This window comes from Vigna umbellata, chromosome 1, assembly GCF_029865625.1.
Source record: "Vigna umbellata cultivar VRB3 chromosome 1, Vumbellata_1.0, whole genome shotgun sequence".
Lineage (NCBI taxonomy): Eukaryota > Viridiplantae > Streptophyta > Magnoliopsida > Fabales > Fabaceae > Vigna > Vigna umbellata.
Genome location: NC_142165.1, coordinates 86,819,166 through 86,838,548, shown reverse-complemented (window position 1 = coordinate 86,838,548; position 19,383 = coordinate 86,819,166). Strand labels below are relative to the sequence as shown.

The following is a 19,383-nucleotide window of genomic DNA, read 5'->3' as shown; positions in this document are numbered from 1 at the left end:
TTAACAATTTCATTTGTTAATTCACAATATTGAAATTAAAATCTGGTTTTTATCAACTAAACCTAATTTCATTTAATCCACTGAGTATGGTGGGGTCCACAGTGGGGTCTCTTATCAGTTTCAATGATGTGGTCCGCCGCATAATCCCGACCCACGGCCGACAGTGCACCACACCGCCGTCCTACGTGGACTAAGGCTGTCCACATCAATGTCTAAAGTGTGAAAGTCTAATAAAGTGGTTTTTATCTTTGCCATAATGTTGTTACATTACACTACATTTACATTTATTTAGATGTACCATATTAATTGTGTAAGTTTACCAAGTCATCAATGCTTTTGAGGATTATATAATCCATATGCCTTATAGAAAGTCGGTTCATTTAAATAATAATGCGACTTTTTCCCATGCCTTCTTGCCTTCTTACAATTCTAGTTAAGTATCGTAGCCCACAAAAAATTGGTTTATTTCTTCATTCTTATTACATTTTATTGTAGTTATGAGGTATGAGGTTTTATTCCATGAATCTAGAAGTGGATACGAGTAAGCTTTTGGTCAGATAGTTTAAAACTGTATTCCAAGTGTCAAATCAATGCAAGAAAATATGAACAATAAATTTAATTTATTTTACTATATTTTATTCTAATTCACACAAACTTAAATTGTTATATGCAAATGAGTTTTTTTTTTTAATTTGGTCTTCAAAATTCTTTTAAGAGAAATATCACAAATATTTTCGGTTTATAGATCGAATCAAGTTTTATTTTCATAACAAGTCTTCAAATTCTATGGGTTAATATTTTTCTTTTGTTTCATACTTTTTATTGTTTAGTTGAATTGGAGAAATTATATGTAATGTTCTTTTTCTGCTTCATACTTTTTATTGTTTAGTTGAATTGGAGAATTACCTGCATAAATCATTTCAATGCTAAAGTTAATGTTCACAATATTAACAATAAATGAACAATGAAGGTAACCAACCTACTACAAACCTATATTTATAGATTTTGAGGAGAACTTCTAGTTAGTGTTGATCTAATTACGGTCTAATTTATAATGATCTGATTTAATATAATTATTCTTAACATTAGTTCTGGTTTAGTTTGACTGTTTGACTATCCGACCAATATCTATAGAGTCAATAGTTCAATTCTTAAAATGACCGGACAATTATACTAACACTTATGAATAAATTTATATAAGAAAATACAAGTTTTAATTTTAAATATTAAGATACTAAATTTGTAATTTTTTTTCTTTATTTATTATTCTTTGTGTCTATTTATGTTAAGTTATCATGTTAAATAATTGGTTTGTAATAACGTTTCAATTTCTCTTTTCTTTTAAGTCATACGTTGTTTTATGAAGACATATCTGGTTGTAATTCTATAAAAAAAGATTATTTAGATAAAATTACGTAACAAGTTTGATTGATTGTAATTATAATATAAGTTTGCTCAGATTTTGTTATAGAATAGGTTTGTTTGCTTTCAAATTGTAGAATACTCTATAATACTTTCATAATTCATCGTATAGTTCTCAAAATACAACAAATATCTTCTAGTCTAGATAGCTTTAAAAAACCAAATATTGAATAGTTATTCTTGTTACACATTCTGTGGTCCTTTAATGAAGTCAAGAACAAAAGAAATAAAATCAGCCTGTTGCTTATCCAACTCCATAGAGAGTTTGTCTAGTATGGTCAATAAAAAATGATCGTAATATATTTTTTTACACAAATTTATTAAAAGAAGTTTGACCGTTTTAAGTAATTTGAGATTGAGATAAATTAAATGAAAAATGAGACTCACAAATTCAATTAAACTTACACCATTTGTAGTTACTCGAAAGAAAATATATCATTGTTATAGAAAGATGTATAATTTCTCGAAAGAACTTTTTCTAGGTTGAGTTCTTGAATCACTTTGCTTGTATTTCTCTTCACTTTATTTTACATTATCTTAACTCCTTTATAATAATAAAAAATCACGCCAAAAACTAAAAAGTGAAACAGAGATGAGATTATAAGAGGTAATAAGTAAATGAAAACTTTGGAAGTTATTAATGGAAGACATAAGAGGGTAAATTATGGCTTAGTAATCGCTTTCCTTATCTTTTGATCCAAACGCCGAACTAAAGAACAAAGCAATAAATAAAGGTAAATAGTTTGCATCCAAATTGGGATATGAGAAGGACACGTGCACCATAAATATTATGATACAAAATTACTACTAATGAAGAATGATTTTGCGTAAAAGATGTGATTTCACTAGCCACTAACAATGCTTGGTGCATGCGTTTCACTTCGCTTTCTTCCTATTTTGTAATTTTGTGACCTAATTGAACCACGCATTTTCCTAAATGGAGGACCACCTCAGATCATAGAAGATTCATTTGAACTCCCACTGTTCTAACAGCTGCAACAAAATATAATGAGGTTTTGGTGATCAATATATAGAAACAGTGAATAGAGTATCATTTGACATGACTACTGCCACAAATCATTATATCCATGTTTGTTATATATATGTCACTGTAATAAGCCATGAAAGGGATTGCATCCAATCCAAGTTCTCCATGTATATATAGCCACACATTTCCTTTTCCTTTAACACAAATATATGAGTAATTTCGCATTTTTTAATCATGAGATGGGATGTGTAGACTTCTATATTAGATATATATTAAAATGTTGGAATAGCATAATAAAAAAATTCACACACATTTAACATTAATTTTTTTTAACATTCTACTTCTACTAAAAATAAAATATATATATATATATATATATATATATATATATATATATATATACATTATAAAAATAGATGCAAATATCACCGTAAAATAATTTTCTAATATTAAATTAGATTTAAAATTTACTTTTTTAAGATAATATCAAAATTTTCAAAAATCTATCAAATGTAAAGTTAAATTAAACTTAAAATTTTTTTCTTAATAATTTTATATTAAACATAATATTAAATTTCTTATATAACTTTTATATAATGATACCTCATCCTTTTTCTAAAATTTCTAATAAGGATTAAGCTAAACTTCAAAACAAATTTTAACTTTTAATTTGGTTTTGGTTAACAAAGACTATGAGAAAGGTGTGTAAGAGAAGGCATGTTTTTAGTTAATTGGAAAGATTTTGCTCAGAGTCTTAGTTTTTTTTTTAATTTATTTATGTTTATCTTCTACGTCAAGGTTGGAGACAAAGGTTCACCAACCCACCAAAGACATGTTGGTTGTTCCCACTCCTCAACCTATGTTCATTCCCCATTTTCTTCATTCCAACTTCACAAAAGTTCTACAATGGGTACATTCAAATGAACACAATTTGGCTTTAGAGAATGAAAAGCACGAGAAAAACATTCATGTAAATAATCCCTCTTCATTATAATTTTGTTTAGACCATAATTAATTAAGTTGAGATCACCTTGCTTTAAGAAGGATTTTTTATTCATCACGTAGAAATATAGATTGTCTTGTGAATTTTGATGCATAGTACATAGTAAAAGTGAAGTAACTTGGATTAGAGTTGTGTTGGATTAAGGTATATTTGGATTTGGGGCACGGTAAGTTGAATTGGCATGAGTTAAATAGTAAAATAATATATGTCTGTAGGATCATGATCATGGTCTACTTAATTAAGGCCTAAATAGGTAGGTTTTTAGTTTCGGTCTCTTGAAAAAAATGTCTCATTTTTTTTTATTAGTAAATAAATTACAATTGTCATTTATTAGTATATAAGAAGATCTCATTTTTTAAGTTTGTTTGAAGTTTTCCAAACTCTTGATATAAATTATTTTATTAATAAATAGAAATCTCATTTTCAAGTTTGTGTTAAATCTCTAAAATTTTTAGTTGTCCTGTTTAGGATAAATGGATTTATTTAAACAGATTTATTTGCGTTCAGATAGGTTTTATAACAACTTCTATATAAAATAATAAAAAACGAAATTAACTTTTTCATATGTTAAAATAAAGTTATCGTAACTCAAAAGTTATCTTGCCTCTCACTTGATTTAATGTAACTACTCTCTCCATATTTAATTATATCACTACTTAAAAAAAAAGATTTTATTATATTATTATATTATTATAAAAAAGTTGTTGCTAAGGTTCTTTTGTGTCAAAATAGAAGTGAGGAAATAATGTCTTCCGAATAATTCTTGTTTTTTCCTAAATCATTAACAGTTCCTTCACAAACAATCAAGATTATCTTAAAAATCAAGGTTTAATGTCTCGGTAGGTCCCTATTTTTGGCGTGAATCTCAAATAGGTTCCTTTTCTTTTCGGCGTCTCAATTGGGTCCCCATTTTTGTAAAATTGTAACAATTAGGGGTCTGTCGTCAAATTGAACAAACGGTCGTTTAATTGTTTGTTACGTAATGAACAGTGTTTTCAGTAATCACACGTGGCATGATTCCCATCTCACACTAACTTTGTATCAAACACCTTCTCTTCAACCTTGCCACGTCAGCCCTATCATCTTCCACCCACTGAAACCCTAACCCTAGCCGCCACTGCCGTTCCGCTTCCGCCGCTCCCGCCAATGCCGCAAGTCGTCGCCACGGCTAGAACATCATCTCCTTCCTTTCTCGCCGGCGCATCAACGGACCACAACGGTGCCTCAACCAAGACCGCCGCCACCTTCCTTCTCCTTCGCGCAAGGGTTCGAAGCCACCACGACCGCCATCTGCGAGTTCGTCTTCGCATCACCAACATCTCGCCGCCATCGCACAAAGTCACAGTCCTCTTCTCCACCACCATCAACCACGCCAGCCGCCGCGACACCACTCTTCTCACACGCAAATCATCGAACACGCACCAGCCACCGCAACCTTCATCGCGCCTCTCCTCCATTGACGAAAGCTTGGCACAACCATCTTCATCTTCTCCATTCTCGGAACCCAATCGCACCTTCATCTCGGATCATCACCTCGCGATCTTCACCAACCATGCCGCGACCACCACTAACCTCCCTCACCTCGCGAGCTTCCTCGCCGTTGCCCAACCTCCATGGCAGCCATCACACGCCACCGCACCTTCCCGCTCTACAATCGAACCTGCATAAAAACCAGACCTGCAAAGAAGAACCCAACAATCACAAATCGCGCACTGTTAGGCGCAGGACCCATGGCTTCCTCAAGCGGAACATGTTCGGGTTCATCCTCTCTGCTTCAGAACTCGGGTTGTGTGTGAGAAGGAGAGGGGAAGATGAAGTGGGAATTACCACTGTGCCCTTTCTCTAAAGCTGATTTAACTTCATAGTTTTTAATACAAAACTCTTTTTTAATTCCACGTATGATTACTGAAAACACTGACCATGCCACGTAATAAACAATTAAACGGCCGTTTGTCCAATTTGACGGTAGGCCTTTAATTGTTACAATTTTACAAAAATGGGGACCCAATTGAGACGCCGAAAAGAAAAGGGACCTATTTGAGATTCACGCCGAAAATAGGGACCTACCGAGACATTAAACCAAAAATCAATAAAAATGAAAGCAAGACTATTTAGTGTGTTCTGCTTTTATTGAATACCAAATTTAAATGTACATCGAATATAATTTCTCTCTCACGAAGTTTTACAGTTCAACTTAACTCAATCAGAATTCAAATGTAACCTTAATATACGACGAAACATAGTCTCAATTAATATTTCAACAATTTTAATTTCAGAAAACCTTGCTTAGTATACGCAACAGTAATTAATAGAAATAGTTGATGTTATTCTACAAGTTATACGTGTATTATATTGATTAGATTGTTGAAATTTCTTGAATGGCTTTTTTATTTTTTAAATGAAAGTTACTATCAAATTTATAAGAATTATCATGCTTTAGATAAATTTCAAGATATTTGTAGCTTAATATCAAATAATAATTGGATTATTCACGTCTTTCAATACTAAACAATAAATAAATAAATAAATAAATAAATAAATAAATAAATGAAACACTCTTCATATATCCTATCATAAGCATGTCTTGTTTGCAAATTTTTATTGACGCAAAAAGATCTTATTGCGAATGAGGAAACATGTAATTAGGATATTTTTAAATTTCCTTCGCTGAATTCTTTACTTTTCTTTCATCATAAATAAAGATTAAATGTATATAGTAATCGAACAATTTTTTAAATCCCTTACACAGTGTCAAGGCGATTAATGGACTCGAACTTATTAGTAGTTTTAAAAGCTTAAAGTTTTCAATTCCATGAGTAGTTAAAGGTTTAACTTCACTCATAATTGATTGGTGAACTAGTTCAAGTAAAAAAAAATGTATGTCTAATGTTACTTTGATTAGACATACATGATTTTTCAACAACAAAGTCTTCATTATTAACTTTATTATATCTTAAAATTTCTCAAAGCTTTAATGATAAGTTTTATATAAATTTGTGAACATTCTAAAAAATTCTTTGTTTTAATGGAAGAGTACACTATAAAAGAAAGTGTGAAGTTAAGAGGGTATTCTTGGGAATTAAAATATAAATTTAAGTTCCACATTGATTAAAAATAAGAGAGTAGTACACCATATACAGAAGTTTCCTTAATCCATTGTTTTAAAATTTTAAATTAATGGTCAATTCCTATATAATTAGATTCAAGTTTCATTAATATTGTTTGAATCCCTCACTTTAATAAAATTAATAGATACTTCATGTAAACCCATAAATTAATGTTATCATATTTTATTTCTAGTCGTCTTAGTTTCCTCTTTTAAAAAATATAGATTGTCATGAGATGTATTCGTCAACCTTATATATAATCTTTTAATTCAGTTACAAAAATTTTAGCTATATTTAGCGTTTGATGGTTAAGACCTTATTAAACATAACTAGGAACAAATAAGTTTAAGTTGTTCTTGTTTAAAATTATATTCAAATCGATTTAAACAGTTTCTTTGATGAATATTTGATAGAATTAAAAAAACAAATAAATAGGAGTGAATTAAATTAGTGTAGAACGACATGAATATGGTTCAATGGTTGATTAAAGGATAAATAAGAAAATATTTTTCTTCGAATTTCTTTACATAACACAAGATTAATCAAACGATTATTCAATGATTTGATACTAACAACAAACGAAATAATTTAAAAGATGGAGAAGATAGAAAACTTTCATGAGAAAACTCAATATAAGATGAGAAATTAATTTCTTGCTGAACTCATGAAAACTAGAAAAATCTCGGTAATATTTAATTCAATGTATTATTTATGTTACAAATGAAATTTTAAAACTTATGGTTTAGTTTGAGAATAGTAAGAATTTAGAATGTGTTTTGTTGATTGTTGATGATGTTTATTGTTGAATAAAATTGAAGATATTAAGGTTTATTCAATTTTGTAATATAGAGACCATTTAGATAGATTATATAATAATATTGAATCTTTTCTAATGTTCTTTTATAAATTAATTTGAGTTTAGGAATTGAAAATTTAATGAAAATTTGTGAAATGAACTCAGAAATAAAAAACTGAAATTAAGAGAATTAAAATAAATATATCAATCACAAATTCAATAACTAAACAATTTGAAAATCATAGTGATTTAAAGATTCACATTTAGTTAATCAACTAAATAGTTTATGTGATAAATCTCAATATTATGCAATCCAATATGTATTTAGTTATCAAATTAAGATTCAACCGATTCCTAATTTAAATTATAACTTCATAAATTCAAACTAATATCACAAAGTAAAACTAAAATTTGAGAAGAGAATAACAAACTCAGAACAAAGAATCATTAGTGCAAAACTTCATTAATATTGATTTCATGAATTGATCTCTACAAATTTAGTTCTCCATTATTGACTATCAAAAATAAAAAAGAACAATAATAAAAGAATATGAAAAGACAAAAGTGAAAATAGAGAGAGAAAAAAGGGTAAGTAAAACCAATAAAACTTTTAAAATTTGACAAATGATTTCTTTCCTTTAATTCTAAACACAATTAGGCCTTATATAGGCTTTAAAAACTTAAGAAATTATGGGTCTAATCATGGGTTCAAATCAAGTTTAAAAGTTTAACTATAAATATATAAGCTAATACAACTAAAATCAAATTTGTAGGTTCCTTTATAAAATTTCAAACAAATTTGTTTTAATTTCTAAAAATAGACCTAATTATAGGTTTGGTCTTCATTTTTCTTCTGTTGGTTCAACTTCGTTCACTTATCTTTTTCTTAATTTAGTTCTTTTATATTTTTAAAAAAATTCAATTTGGTCATTTCCTTTATATTAACGTTAACAATGTGTTTGTATATGTCACATGTCAATTGGTAAAATCTTCCTTTTAATTTTAAAAAATAAAAAAATGTTATGTGTCGGGTTGTGATCATTTCACGTGGCAATAATAGTACGACGTGCCACTCTTACTACTTGTTTTCAATTTAATCTTTATGTTTATAATTTTGGTTCAATTTAGTCTCCATATTTATAATTTTGATTCAATTTAGTCACTCTTTTATTAAAATTGAGTAATTTGGCCTCTTTCTAATTTGACACCAAATTAGTAATTAATTTTAATTACAACTTATAAATACATGTTAAATATTTCTTTATAATTTATATATAATATTACTTCATCTAATTATTCAAATTAACCTTATTAAAACTTCTAATTTTTCAAAAATATTTAAAATATAAATATAAAGTAATAGTTGTAATTTGTAAAAGTTTAATGTGACACGTGGCACGATCATGATTTGACACATGATATCTTTTGTTTTTTTTTAAATTTAGGTTTAAACCCTCCCTTGGTCCTCAAGTTTGTATGAAAATCTCAGTTGGGTCCTCAAGTTTTTTTCTGTCTCAATTGGGTCATATTTTTTGTAAAAGTGAGCACATTGTACCATAACCGTTAAGTGGTGTGAGACGGCGTTAAATTGGTGTGAGCTGGATTTTTTCATTTACTGACGTGGCATTGTGCACTAAAATTGAAAGGCCACGTGGTGATGTTTTGACTAGAACCAGATCTTCTCCTCCCTCCCCCTCTGCTTCCTTCCATCGGCGCCACCCAGCTGCAACCTGTTCACCTTCCATGGCTTTGGGAACACTACCAATCCCCGGATGTGGAGCAACAGCATATTCCATTTTCTCCCTCTTTCTTTCAATACTATCACCTTGCACTCTAGCAGAACCATTCCCTTGCTTATCAATCAATGTCGTTCTTCCCTCATTGTTATCATATCTATCTTTTACCCTAAAAACTTCCTCCCTCCTCGATGAAGTTCCCCTAGATACACGCAAGTCCGACACAGCCTTGCTCGATAAACGCTCCCTTGGACTCTCCTTACTGTCTTCAATGGCAGAGGGCTTGCAACACATGCCACCCATTATGCCCACTAACCAACTAACCCTCCTTCTCACAGAACCAGTTCCCGGTCTCAATACATTCACCCCGTTATCTGCATTCCCAGATTTCTATATTTCTATCTTATTATCCTCTTCAAATTGTGGCAAAATCGGGACTTTAATTGTTAGATACCGTGATCAAGAGGAAAGGGACCAGAACAGAATAACTAGTTGTAAGGTATGCCAGATCTATCATCATCATCATCAAGAATATGGAAGCAATGAGGGGAGAAGGCAAATAAATAGTGAAAAGAAAAAGTTATTAGATGATACAGAAAAGATTACGGAAAGAGTATGAAGTCATAAAATTTCCTGTCTATATTTCTATCTTATTATCCTCTTCTTCAGTACCCATAATCACTAAACTCATGTCACACAAAATAAATCACAACATTAGCTACAGTAGCAACCCAGATTTGGTCACAAATCAGAAAACAAAACACATAACCCATCCATAAAACACCAAGAAGATACAAAATCTAACTATCAGATAAACCCTCAATTCGACAAATCAAACCTGAGGCCACAAAAATCACTACTTTACCCTACCCACTTGAAGCAAAACACTAATAACTTGAAAATGAGAGTTTCTTGCACAGAATAACAGTTCCCACAGTGCAAAACCTGCTAATTTACAATCCAGAAGATATAAGAGCTAGCAAATTTACAACAATTTTTTGTGGGTGGCGCCGATGGAAGGAAGCAGAGGGGGAGGGAGGAGAAGATCTGGTTCTAGTCAAAACATCACCACGTGGCCTTTCAATTTTAGTGCACAATGCCACGTCAGTAAATGAAAAAATCCAGCTCACACCAATTTAACGCCGTCTCACACCACTTAACGGTTATGGTACAATGTGCTCACTTTTACAAAAAATATGACCCAATTGAGACAGAAAAAAACTTGAGGACCCAACTGAGATTTTCATACAAACTTGAGGACTAAGGGAGGGTTTAAACCTTAAATTTATAAAAATTTCATCAATTAACACTTGATATGGACACAACATTAATATCAATTTAAAAAAAAATCAAATTTGATCATTTAAAAAAATAAAATGACTAAATTGAAAAAAAAAATCGAGTCATCCTGAAAAGTAATAATGATGTTCAAATCTGAAAAACCATATATCATTTTAAAGTGCTAGAAATTTAAAATCAAATGCAATTGAAATAAGTTAAAAATAGTATTAAAAACATTATGAAAAGTGAAATTACTCTACAACAAAATTAGAAATGTGTACAAAATATATATTATCATCGATATATACATATTCCAAATAAGAACATGGAATGTAAATATATTAGGAAGTTGGTACACATGATTTACTAGGTATTTTCATGAACAAGAAAATTAAAAATAATATTAAGAGAAATGCTTTTATTATTATTTTTGTTAAATATATTATCTTTATTTTATATTTATTTTTATTTTATGTTTATCTTTAGTTAATTTCTTATTTATATTTTGAACTTAGTTCATATTTTTTCTATTATAAAGAGAAGAATTATGTATATATTTAACAAAAAAAAATTAATCTCATACATAATAAAAATTATATTTAAACAATTAATCTCTAATAAATATTTCCTTATAGACACTGAATTCAAATAGTTCTTCTTCTTTATTTGTTTTCTCTGGTTCTAACTCCACCTCTTTATAATATATATATATTAATTTGGATCACATCTCACCCAAGAAAAAAGAAATATATATACATAGAAAGTGAACTGATTATATATTTTAAATTTTTGAAAGAAATATAAATTAAAAAATCTAAACTTAAAGAAACTGTACAATAATATCAAAGTTATGTTCAATCCCTTCCTCACATAGTTGATGGCTGTGATAGATAATATTGCTAAAATTTTATATATAAAAAAAAAGTGATAAAGAAATGAGATGGAAAAAAAGTTATGTACATATTCTTACACTCTTTTTTATGACATTATATTTTTATTAATAAATAAATCTCACTTAAATTTCAAAATACATATTATTAAATATCAATATTATTTGTATACAGGTACAAATTCTCGATTTGTTATCTATACATAAATAACTTATTAAATTGGTTTTATACATTTATATGTTAACATTTTGATTTTTTTTTTATACATTTATGATATTACTCTCTTTTAAACTTTACATTTGGCCCATATGCGTTATGTGTCATTTTAATTTAGTTCTCATACACATATAAAAATATATATTATACACATAAATCAATTAAAAATATTCAGGTTATCACCACTACGGAGGATATATTTTTTTATGATATTTAACCAGTATATATAAAAAAAAAGTAGGTTATCAGCTAGCATATAATTAGTCTGTGATAGAAAAAATTAATTAATAATTCAAGTTTATGGATAGAAAATTAATGACTAAAAACTATTAGTAAAATAGTTGTTTGATAAATTCTTTTAATAATTGTGAAATTTACCAGTAATTAATAGCGAATGGAATTTATCCGTAAATATTTATTGGTAATTATCGATAAATTATAATCGTCGGTAAAATTCGTCGATAAATATTACGATTTGGTTTTTTTCTTCTTTCTCATCTTATCTTTTTTCTTTTCTTCTTCTTCCTTCTCTCCTCCTATTTTTCCTCCTCCTCCACTGATGTCATCACATCGCTTCTTGCTTTTGACTCCTCCTCCTCTTCTTCCTCTTTCACCTCTTCCAACTCCAGCTGCTATCGTGATCGAGCCATCGTAACTCAACCATTGTCATCTCTGCTATCACCGCACCTCCGTTGTCACACCTCTTACTCCTTCTCTTCCTCTTCCTCTTTCTCCTACTCCTTTTCCTCCTCATCCTTCTTCTCTTCTTCTTCTCACCCATGTCCCCTTAATATATACAAAAATATCATCAAACTTAGCATAAAATTTGTTGTTGATTTTTTTGACGAAAAAATACTCCTTGCCTTCCCGACCAAAGGAGCCTTCCTACAAGATGTTAATGACAGACATTATTACCTTTAGACCGGAAATAATTTGAAATTGTGTGGTACAAAAATGATTGTGTAAGCAAAAGTGGTGAAAATGACGGGACCACATGGTCCTTATTTATAGAAAACCTGATGGACACATGGTGTCCCCCATGAGCGTAAGATCTTGCACCATCAACCTTCATAATGTACACGACGTTATGTATTCGGTGTCAGCGTTGACAACATGATCCGCAAGACGTTGACACAATTTGTAAAGCTTTACTCAACCTTAAAACTTGTGGGATGACATACATTGTATGTACTGAAGAGTACATATCTATTGCAATAAACGATCAATCGTCCAAGCATGGAGGAAATCGTTATGATTAGAATAGTCTAAACATCTAATTAATCTAATGAGATTTAAAGGATTGTGATTAGACTTACCTTAATCAAAAGTCTATAGAAAAAATTATAGATACATGTTAAAAGTATGATTGTTGAGATTTTGTACTAGTAATTTATTATAGCATTAATTATTTTATCCATCGAATTTAAGTTGACTTAACATTATAACACCGTTAGAAGGAATCTGTCAATCGATTAGAGTCCGGCATACCCAACACGAAAGGATAACATGGGAACTAGCGAGAATAAAATTGTTTTAAGTAGACGATATGATACATCCGACATACGCAACATGTGTATATCACGAAATTATACGTCTTACTTAAAATCTGTGAAACCACTAAGAAAGGTACAGTAAAATAATGAAAAGTTTAGGTTCAGTTAATAACTGAAAGTGTATGAAAAATGAAGAGAGTCACGGTACGAGACAGGATTCTAGAAAGGAAGGCTTCAACCATATTGTTCAAAAAACGTTGAGTCTGCGATACATAACAACAGCAGTTAAAAATAAAAATAATCTGAGTAAAATAAATAGGTAACCTAAGGTGGGATAAGATAAGAAGAAGAAGAAAAAGAAAAAGAAAAAGAAAGAAAGCTGTGGTTTGACGAAGGTAAAAAACAAAAATAAGAAAAAGAAAAGAAAGAAAAAGATGAGCAAAAAGAGAAAAGAAAATGGGGTAGGAAGCTAGGCTATGACGTCACATGGGGGAACAACCATGAAGCCATGCGCAACTCAGTGGTCCTTCCTCTCTTTTATATATATGGAAAATGTTATTTGGACAACAAAAGTTTGACACAATTTTGACAACGGCGACGTGGCAGCTGTGCATTGGCTCACTGAACCGGGTTGAGGGGTATTTTGGGTTTTTTCTGGTTTGTTTTCAATTCACTGAGCCAATGCACAGCTGCCACGTCGCCGTTGTCAAAATTGTGTCAAACTTTTGTTGTCCAAATAACATTTTCCTTTATATATGGATTATACCCTTTCCATTCCTCTCTCCCAACACCATTTCTATTCTCACTCTCTCTCATCATGTTGTTCTCTCCCTCATAGTTTCTCTCCTTCACCTCATCATCATCATCATTAATTTTGTCCACTTCTTCCTCATTGCTCTTCTCTTTAACACTAACACTGATTATCAGGTCAGCTAATTACTATCTCTGCATGCCAAATCCAAACATCACACAAACAACAACCACCTTTCTCCATAACACTTCACCTTTTATAATTTTTTCTTTTCGTTTATTATCTTGTGTATTATTATCTATGTCTGGTGTTTTCTCATACATAACTGATTGATTATACATTCTCCCAATCTGGTTCCCAAACGAGTGTTGAAGTGTTTGATGAAGAATGTTGATGAAAACCTAGAAAGGAAGGACGTAGGGCAAAGGGTAAGGGTAGGGTACCCGAAAAGTTGTAGTTGAAGACTGATGTGTGCTGTGAAAATTCTCGACAAAGGGACAAGAGAGTCAGAGGGTCAGCTTCCACAACGAGACAGACTTTGGCTAATGGCTACTGTGCTTGTGTTGTGTTCTATGTATATATCTAACCTTAACTTTTTTCCCTTTTCTTTTTATTATTATCCCTTAGCCCGTGGCAGGCCTTGATCCAATAAAACGGTGTCTCTCTTTTTGTCCCTCAAGCTTTTAGCTTTCGACCAAACGCGTGCCCAATTTGTGATAACGTCATCTCATCTACCCTTTACAATTTCTTTGCTTTTATAACTATCAGTATTTTTACCCATATTGGTGTTTTTTTAACAAATAAAAAGTAGAGTTTGAAACTTTATATGAAAATGTTTAGATGAAAGTTTAGAAATTTTGAATAAGATGATAGGATTATTTGAGAATATGTATAATTATGAATGGTAACGTGGATTGGGAAACCCCGTTCTTGATGAATGATTCACACCATTCAGCAACACAAGACAGCATGATTAGCACAAGCCTCTAGCTGTCCGTTTCTCGCAGACCCTTCACAAACAGAGGTCTAAGCTCCAACTCCTCATGGTTTTCATCAAAACCTAACTCTCATGATTTGGTTATTTCCTTTCTCTGTGTACCCAGGGAAGAAATTAATCATTGTTTCTCAAATTATGGGTTTTTGTTTATAACACGCGCTTATTTTTATTTCCTTTTCAATTCAATTCCCTTGAGTATTGCTCTCCACCAAATGAGATGATGGTCATCTCTGATAGCACTTGCCACCTTTTCACCAAGAGGACTCCTATTATATATTTCCTTTTCTTCGCCTTTGCCTTTTTAGCTTTTTGGTTACTGGAGTGTTTTCTCTTTGCTTCTCTTCTTTCACCCTATATTCTCTCACATACACATTCATATATACTCGTACATTCATCTCTTCATGCTTATAATTCATACATGATGGAGAAACTCAAGGGTGGAAGGTATTAATGGTGAATTTTATGCAGTTCCAGTGATTCATAGGATATGGAGTCGTGTGTCCCACCGGGGTTTCGCTTCCACCCAACAGATGAAGAACTTGTGGGTTATTATCTCAGGAAAAAAGTTGCTTCTCAGAAGATTGATCTTGACGTTATCAAAGAAATCGACCTATATCGCATTGAACCATGGGATCTCCAAGGTATGTATATGCGCACATATATAAACATTATATATACGTATAGTACTTCTTAATTATCCTTCAGAGTAATGCATGATATACTTCAATTTATCTAAGAAGAAGTAATCTTCCATTTGTATAAGCTTAATGAACTTTAATATGAAAAAAAAAAATTAACCATTTCCCAAACACCCACTTACACCTTCAGTTTTCTTCGTGAATCAAAGTAGGGTTTTAAGTGTAAAATTGATCAAACTTTTGTTGAACAAGTGTTTTTAGCTAGATCTTTGTCTTTTTTTCAAAAGATTTTAGAGTATTGTTGTGAAAGATTTGAGTTTGGCAGAGAGATGCAGGATTGGGTATGAGGAGCAGAATGAGTGGTATTTCTTTAGTCATAAAGATAAAAAATATCCAACTGGGACAAGAACCAACAGAGCTACAATGGCAGGGTTTTGGAAGGCGACAGGAAGAGACAAATCAGTGTACGAAAGGACCAAACTTATTGGCATGAGAAAGACCCTCGTTTTCTACAAAGGAAGAGCCCCTAATGGACAGAAAACTGATTGGATCATGCACGAGTATAGGCTTGAAACTGTCGAGAATGGACCTCCACAGGCAAGTATATCTTTATGTATTATGCACAAATATACCATTGCCATATACCCTTTTACGTATTCTGCTAAATTCTTGCTTTCTCAACTATATTTAAATAATCATTTTCTTGTTCATGGAGTTGAATTTGAGATGTTAATTATGAGTTCACACTCGATGAGTTCCTTTAGATGGCCCTTCATTTAGTCAATTATACGTAATTATCACATATTTCACTACCCTAACCTTGTCCTATTCACACTATTCCTAGCTTAGTCACTGTTAATTAATCACTTCCAATGACTTTCCAATTTCCGAGTAATTCCTTCAGCAAAAACGTTAGTTTAGTCTCATGTGCTTCTGTTTCTGCATCAGTGCAGATTGAGCACTTGATTAGTTCCCCTAAATGAATTTTATAATTTAATATAGGCCCTAACAAGTTTGCTTTCGTAGACTGACTGAATATTCAAGGCACGTACAAGCTTTCTACCTATTTGCTACAGAACTTTTACCAACAAGAAGTCAAAAGTCAGTTCTTTCAAAAGCGTTTTCTTTTTCTTTTCTGATACACTTTTAATTCTTGTCATATGTGAAAACCCATCTTCTTTTTTGATATGGTAAAAGAATTTTTGAGGAACAAAGGAAGACAACTTCTACCTTGTCATAGTGATTTTGTTTTTCTATAAACTTGTTGGAGACTTAATTATGTACATAAATTATTATCTAATTAAGTTGTTATTTACATACAGAAAATAAGAAATTGTTTTTCCTCAAACAAACGAATGTCCAGTTTAATATGTTTAAGTTCTAGGTATTTCTCTTTATTGAACTTAATTACAAGTATATATGCTATATATGTTCATATAGAAAAAAAACCCTCAATGACTTTTTTGCGCACTGCAAGTAGTAGGTCTATGTAACAAGTAGTCAATAATTTCTCAGAGAAAAGAAAACTGTAAGAGAAAAAAAAATTGTTTCTCGAACAATTATTATAAGATTTTTTGGATTATTCTAGTTTTAAAGTCAAACAAGTGGATTCAAATCACATGTCCTTTTTTTGCATCTTTTCTCGTGTCTTTCTGGTTGAAAAACGACATAGCCAGAAAAAATCAAATAATTAAGCAAATGTCACCATTTACAAACCTTTTGCTAGTATATATCAATTTTCAATTCGGAAGACATAAAAGGTGAACAGATAAAGAACCAAAAGGAGACTTATTTCGCTCTCAAATAAGCCACAATAATATTCTTTTATTGAATGCTTTCTTAAGGATGCAACTAATAATTTGTTTATTAAGTGGCTATAGTACCATTCATACCACACAGGCCGAAAATTTGCAAAAGCTAATAGGAAAAAACACTCATGAAAAGTTAAACACGAACTTTCACTTTTTTATTTTCCATTAAAAACATGAGTTGAACTAGGGAAGTCAAACATAATACATTTCAAGAGAAAGTGAAAGTCTCATCTTAGCTTTCCAACATATAATCGAGTGTGTGCAGGAAGAAGGATGGGTTGTGTGCAGAGCATTCAGGAAAAGAACGAACGGTCAAACGAAGACTATCGAAGGGTGGGATCGAAGGTACACATACGAGGAACAAGCATGTGGTGTCTACTCTTGGGTGGATCCTATCGACCTTATGTTAAGGAAACCACAGCGGAACAATATTTCGGCTGAAAATTTGTTGCACAAGAAAGAGACAAGGTTGATGCATGCAGAAGAAGCGATGCAGCTTCCTGAGCTAGAAAGTCCTTCCATGACAATAGTGAAAAAGCAAAGCTCGACATCAGTGTCCCTTATATCAGACAACATTAACAAGGAAGATGGTTCTGAGAAGGTGACCGATTGGAGGGCACTTGACAAGTTTGTGGCTTCTCAGTTGAGTCAAGAAGAGAGGCATGAAATAGAAGGGATGTCAAGCTTTGCAGGTCACAGTGGGTCGGACATGGCATTGTTGCTACTCCAGAATACTAATGAAAGGAACAAGTTCAACCCTTTTCTAAGTGCAGCTTCATCAGACTGTGACATCGGGATATGTGTATTTGAAAAATGATTAGGGTTCATTTCTTGCATTGGTGTTAGCTATATAAATATGTTGTATGGATGTTGAGACATATATCATTATATGTGTAATTTTCATTTGTAAGAAGAATCTCTCTCGTGTCAGTGTAAACTAAGATTCATGCGCTCAATATCACTTCTTATAACTTATGTACTTTAACACTTAAATTATCACGTTAGGATGACATACATTTATATTTATCTAACATATATTATAAAAATAAAATAGTCATAAAAAAAATTATATTTAAAAAAAAATTAATATCAAACAGCATCTGTCACTGTTAAATGTTGTATTCTTTTAAGTTTTTGAGTAAAAAGAAACCTTGTCATGTGCCCTCTTCATTAAGCATGCATTCCGTTGCTTTATGTCTTCATGGCTACTTCTTTCTTTTTCATGTTTAGAAGCCACTTGGATTTGCTGACGGAATATATATGCAAAAAATTGTCTGCATTAGGTTTTATTTCTTATGCGTGAAGGGAAAAAAAAGTTAATATATTGCTTGGAATATAATAAAATATTAAATTTTTAACTTTGCATACTCTACTTTTTCGTTTGGAAATTTATGTACTTATATATATATGTGTTTAACTTTTTTTCTTCTTCTTCCAAACGTCTTAAAAATCATCTCACGTATTTTATTTTTTTCATTTTTCTTCCTTTCTTCACTTTCTACTCCATTGTCCACGTAACTTTTGATATTTTATGGTTTCAAGAAAAATTAATGCATAGATCTTTGTATTTGTGTTATAGATTTCATGAACTTTTTTTTATCTAATACTTCTTTTCTAACAAAACAGGTTTTTTGCATAAGAATTATAGATTTCAAAAACTATTCTCACCGATTTTTTTTATAACAAAGCAGCTCTCTAAACCAAGAAACAAAAGGATACAAAAACTTAAATTCCCTCTTCATATTTGAGTTATTTTAATGTATATTTCCAACTCAATTTTTCAAAATATCTTATTTAATGAAGTTAAAAAAATATTATTTCTTCAATAATAATCTTATTTTATACATTTACTCTTATTTTCTATAATTGGTAATTTAAAGAACGATAAAGAGTACAGGATGACAAGGCATATATTATAAAGCACATTTTCCTCCTAAAAGATAAATTTGTATATATTTCCAGAAAAATAACTTACAAGTTAGTTTTTGTATAAGAATCCAGCTTGTTTTCCTTTTTAGATTTGGCCTAATTAGTAGTCACAAGTGTGTATATATATATACACATGAAATTATAAAGCAAGTTCCTTCTCATCTCTTTTTAAATAAAAATTATACTTTTTACATACAAAATTTTCACATTCATTTGACATTATTATTTTTACTTTTTGCTCTCTTTTTAAAAAAAAATACAAAAATTCATATGATCATTTTATTCTTTTATTATATGTTAAATAAATATAAAAGTGTATGATGTT

At 30.9% G+C, this 19,383-nt stretch overlaps 1 protein-coding gene across 1 annotated transcript; it reads left to right on the top strand.

Moving 5' to 3' along the window:
- The first annotated feature begins 15,009 nt into the window (after positions 1-15,009).
- VND1 (vascular related NAC-domain protein 1) lies at positions 15,010-18,045 on the top strand. The gene is made up of 3 exons (XM_088114385.1): positions 15,010-15,321; positions 15,644-15,915; positions 17,395-18,045. Exons 1-3 carry the CDS (start codon positions 15,168-15,170, stop codon positions 17,944-17,946), a joined length of 978 nt encoding a protein of 325 aa, XP_087970511.1. The 5' UTR covers positions 15,010-15,167; the 3' UTR covers positions 17,947-18,045.
- The last annotated feature ends 1,338 nt before the right edge of the window (positions 18,046-19,383 follow it).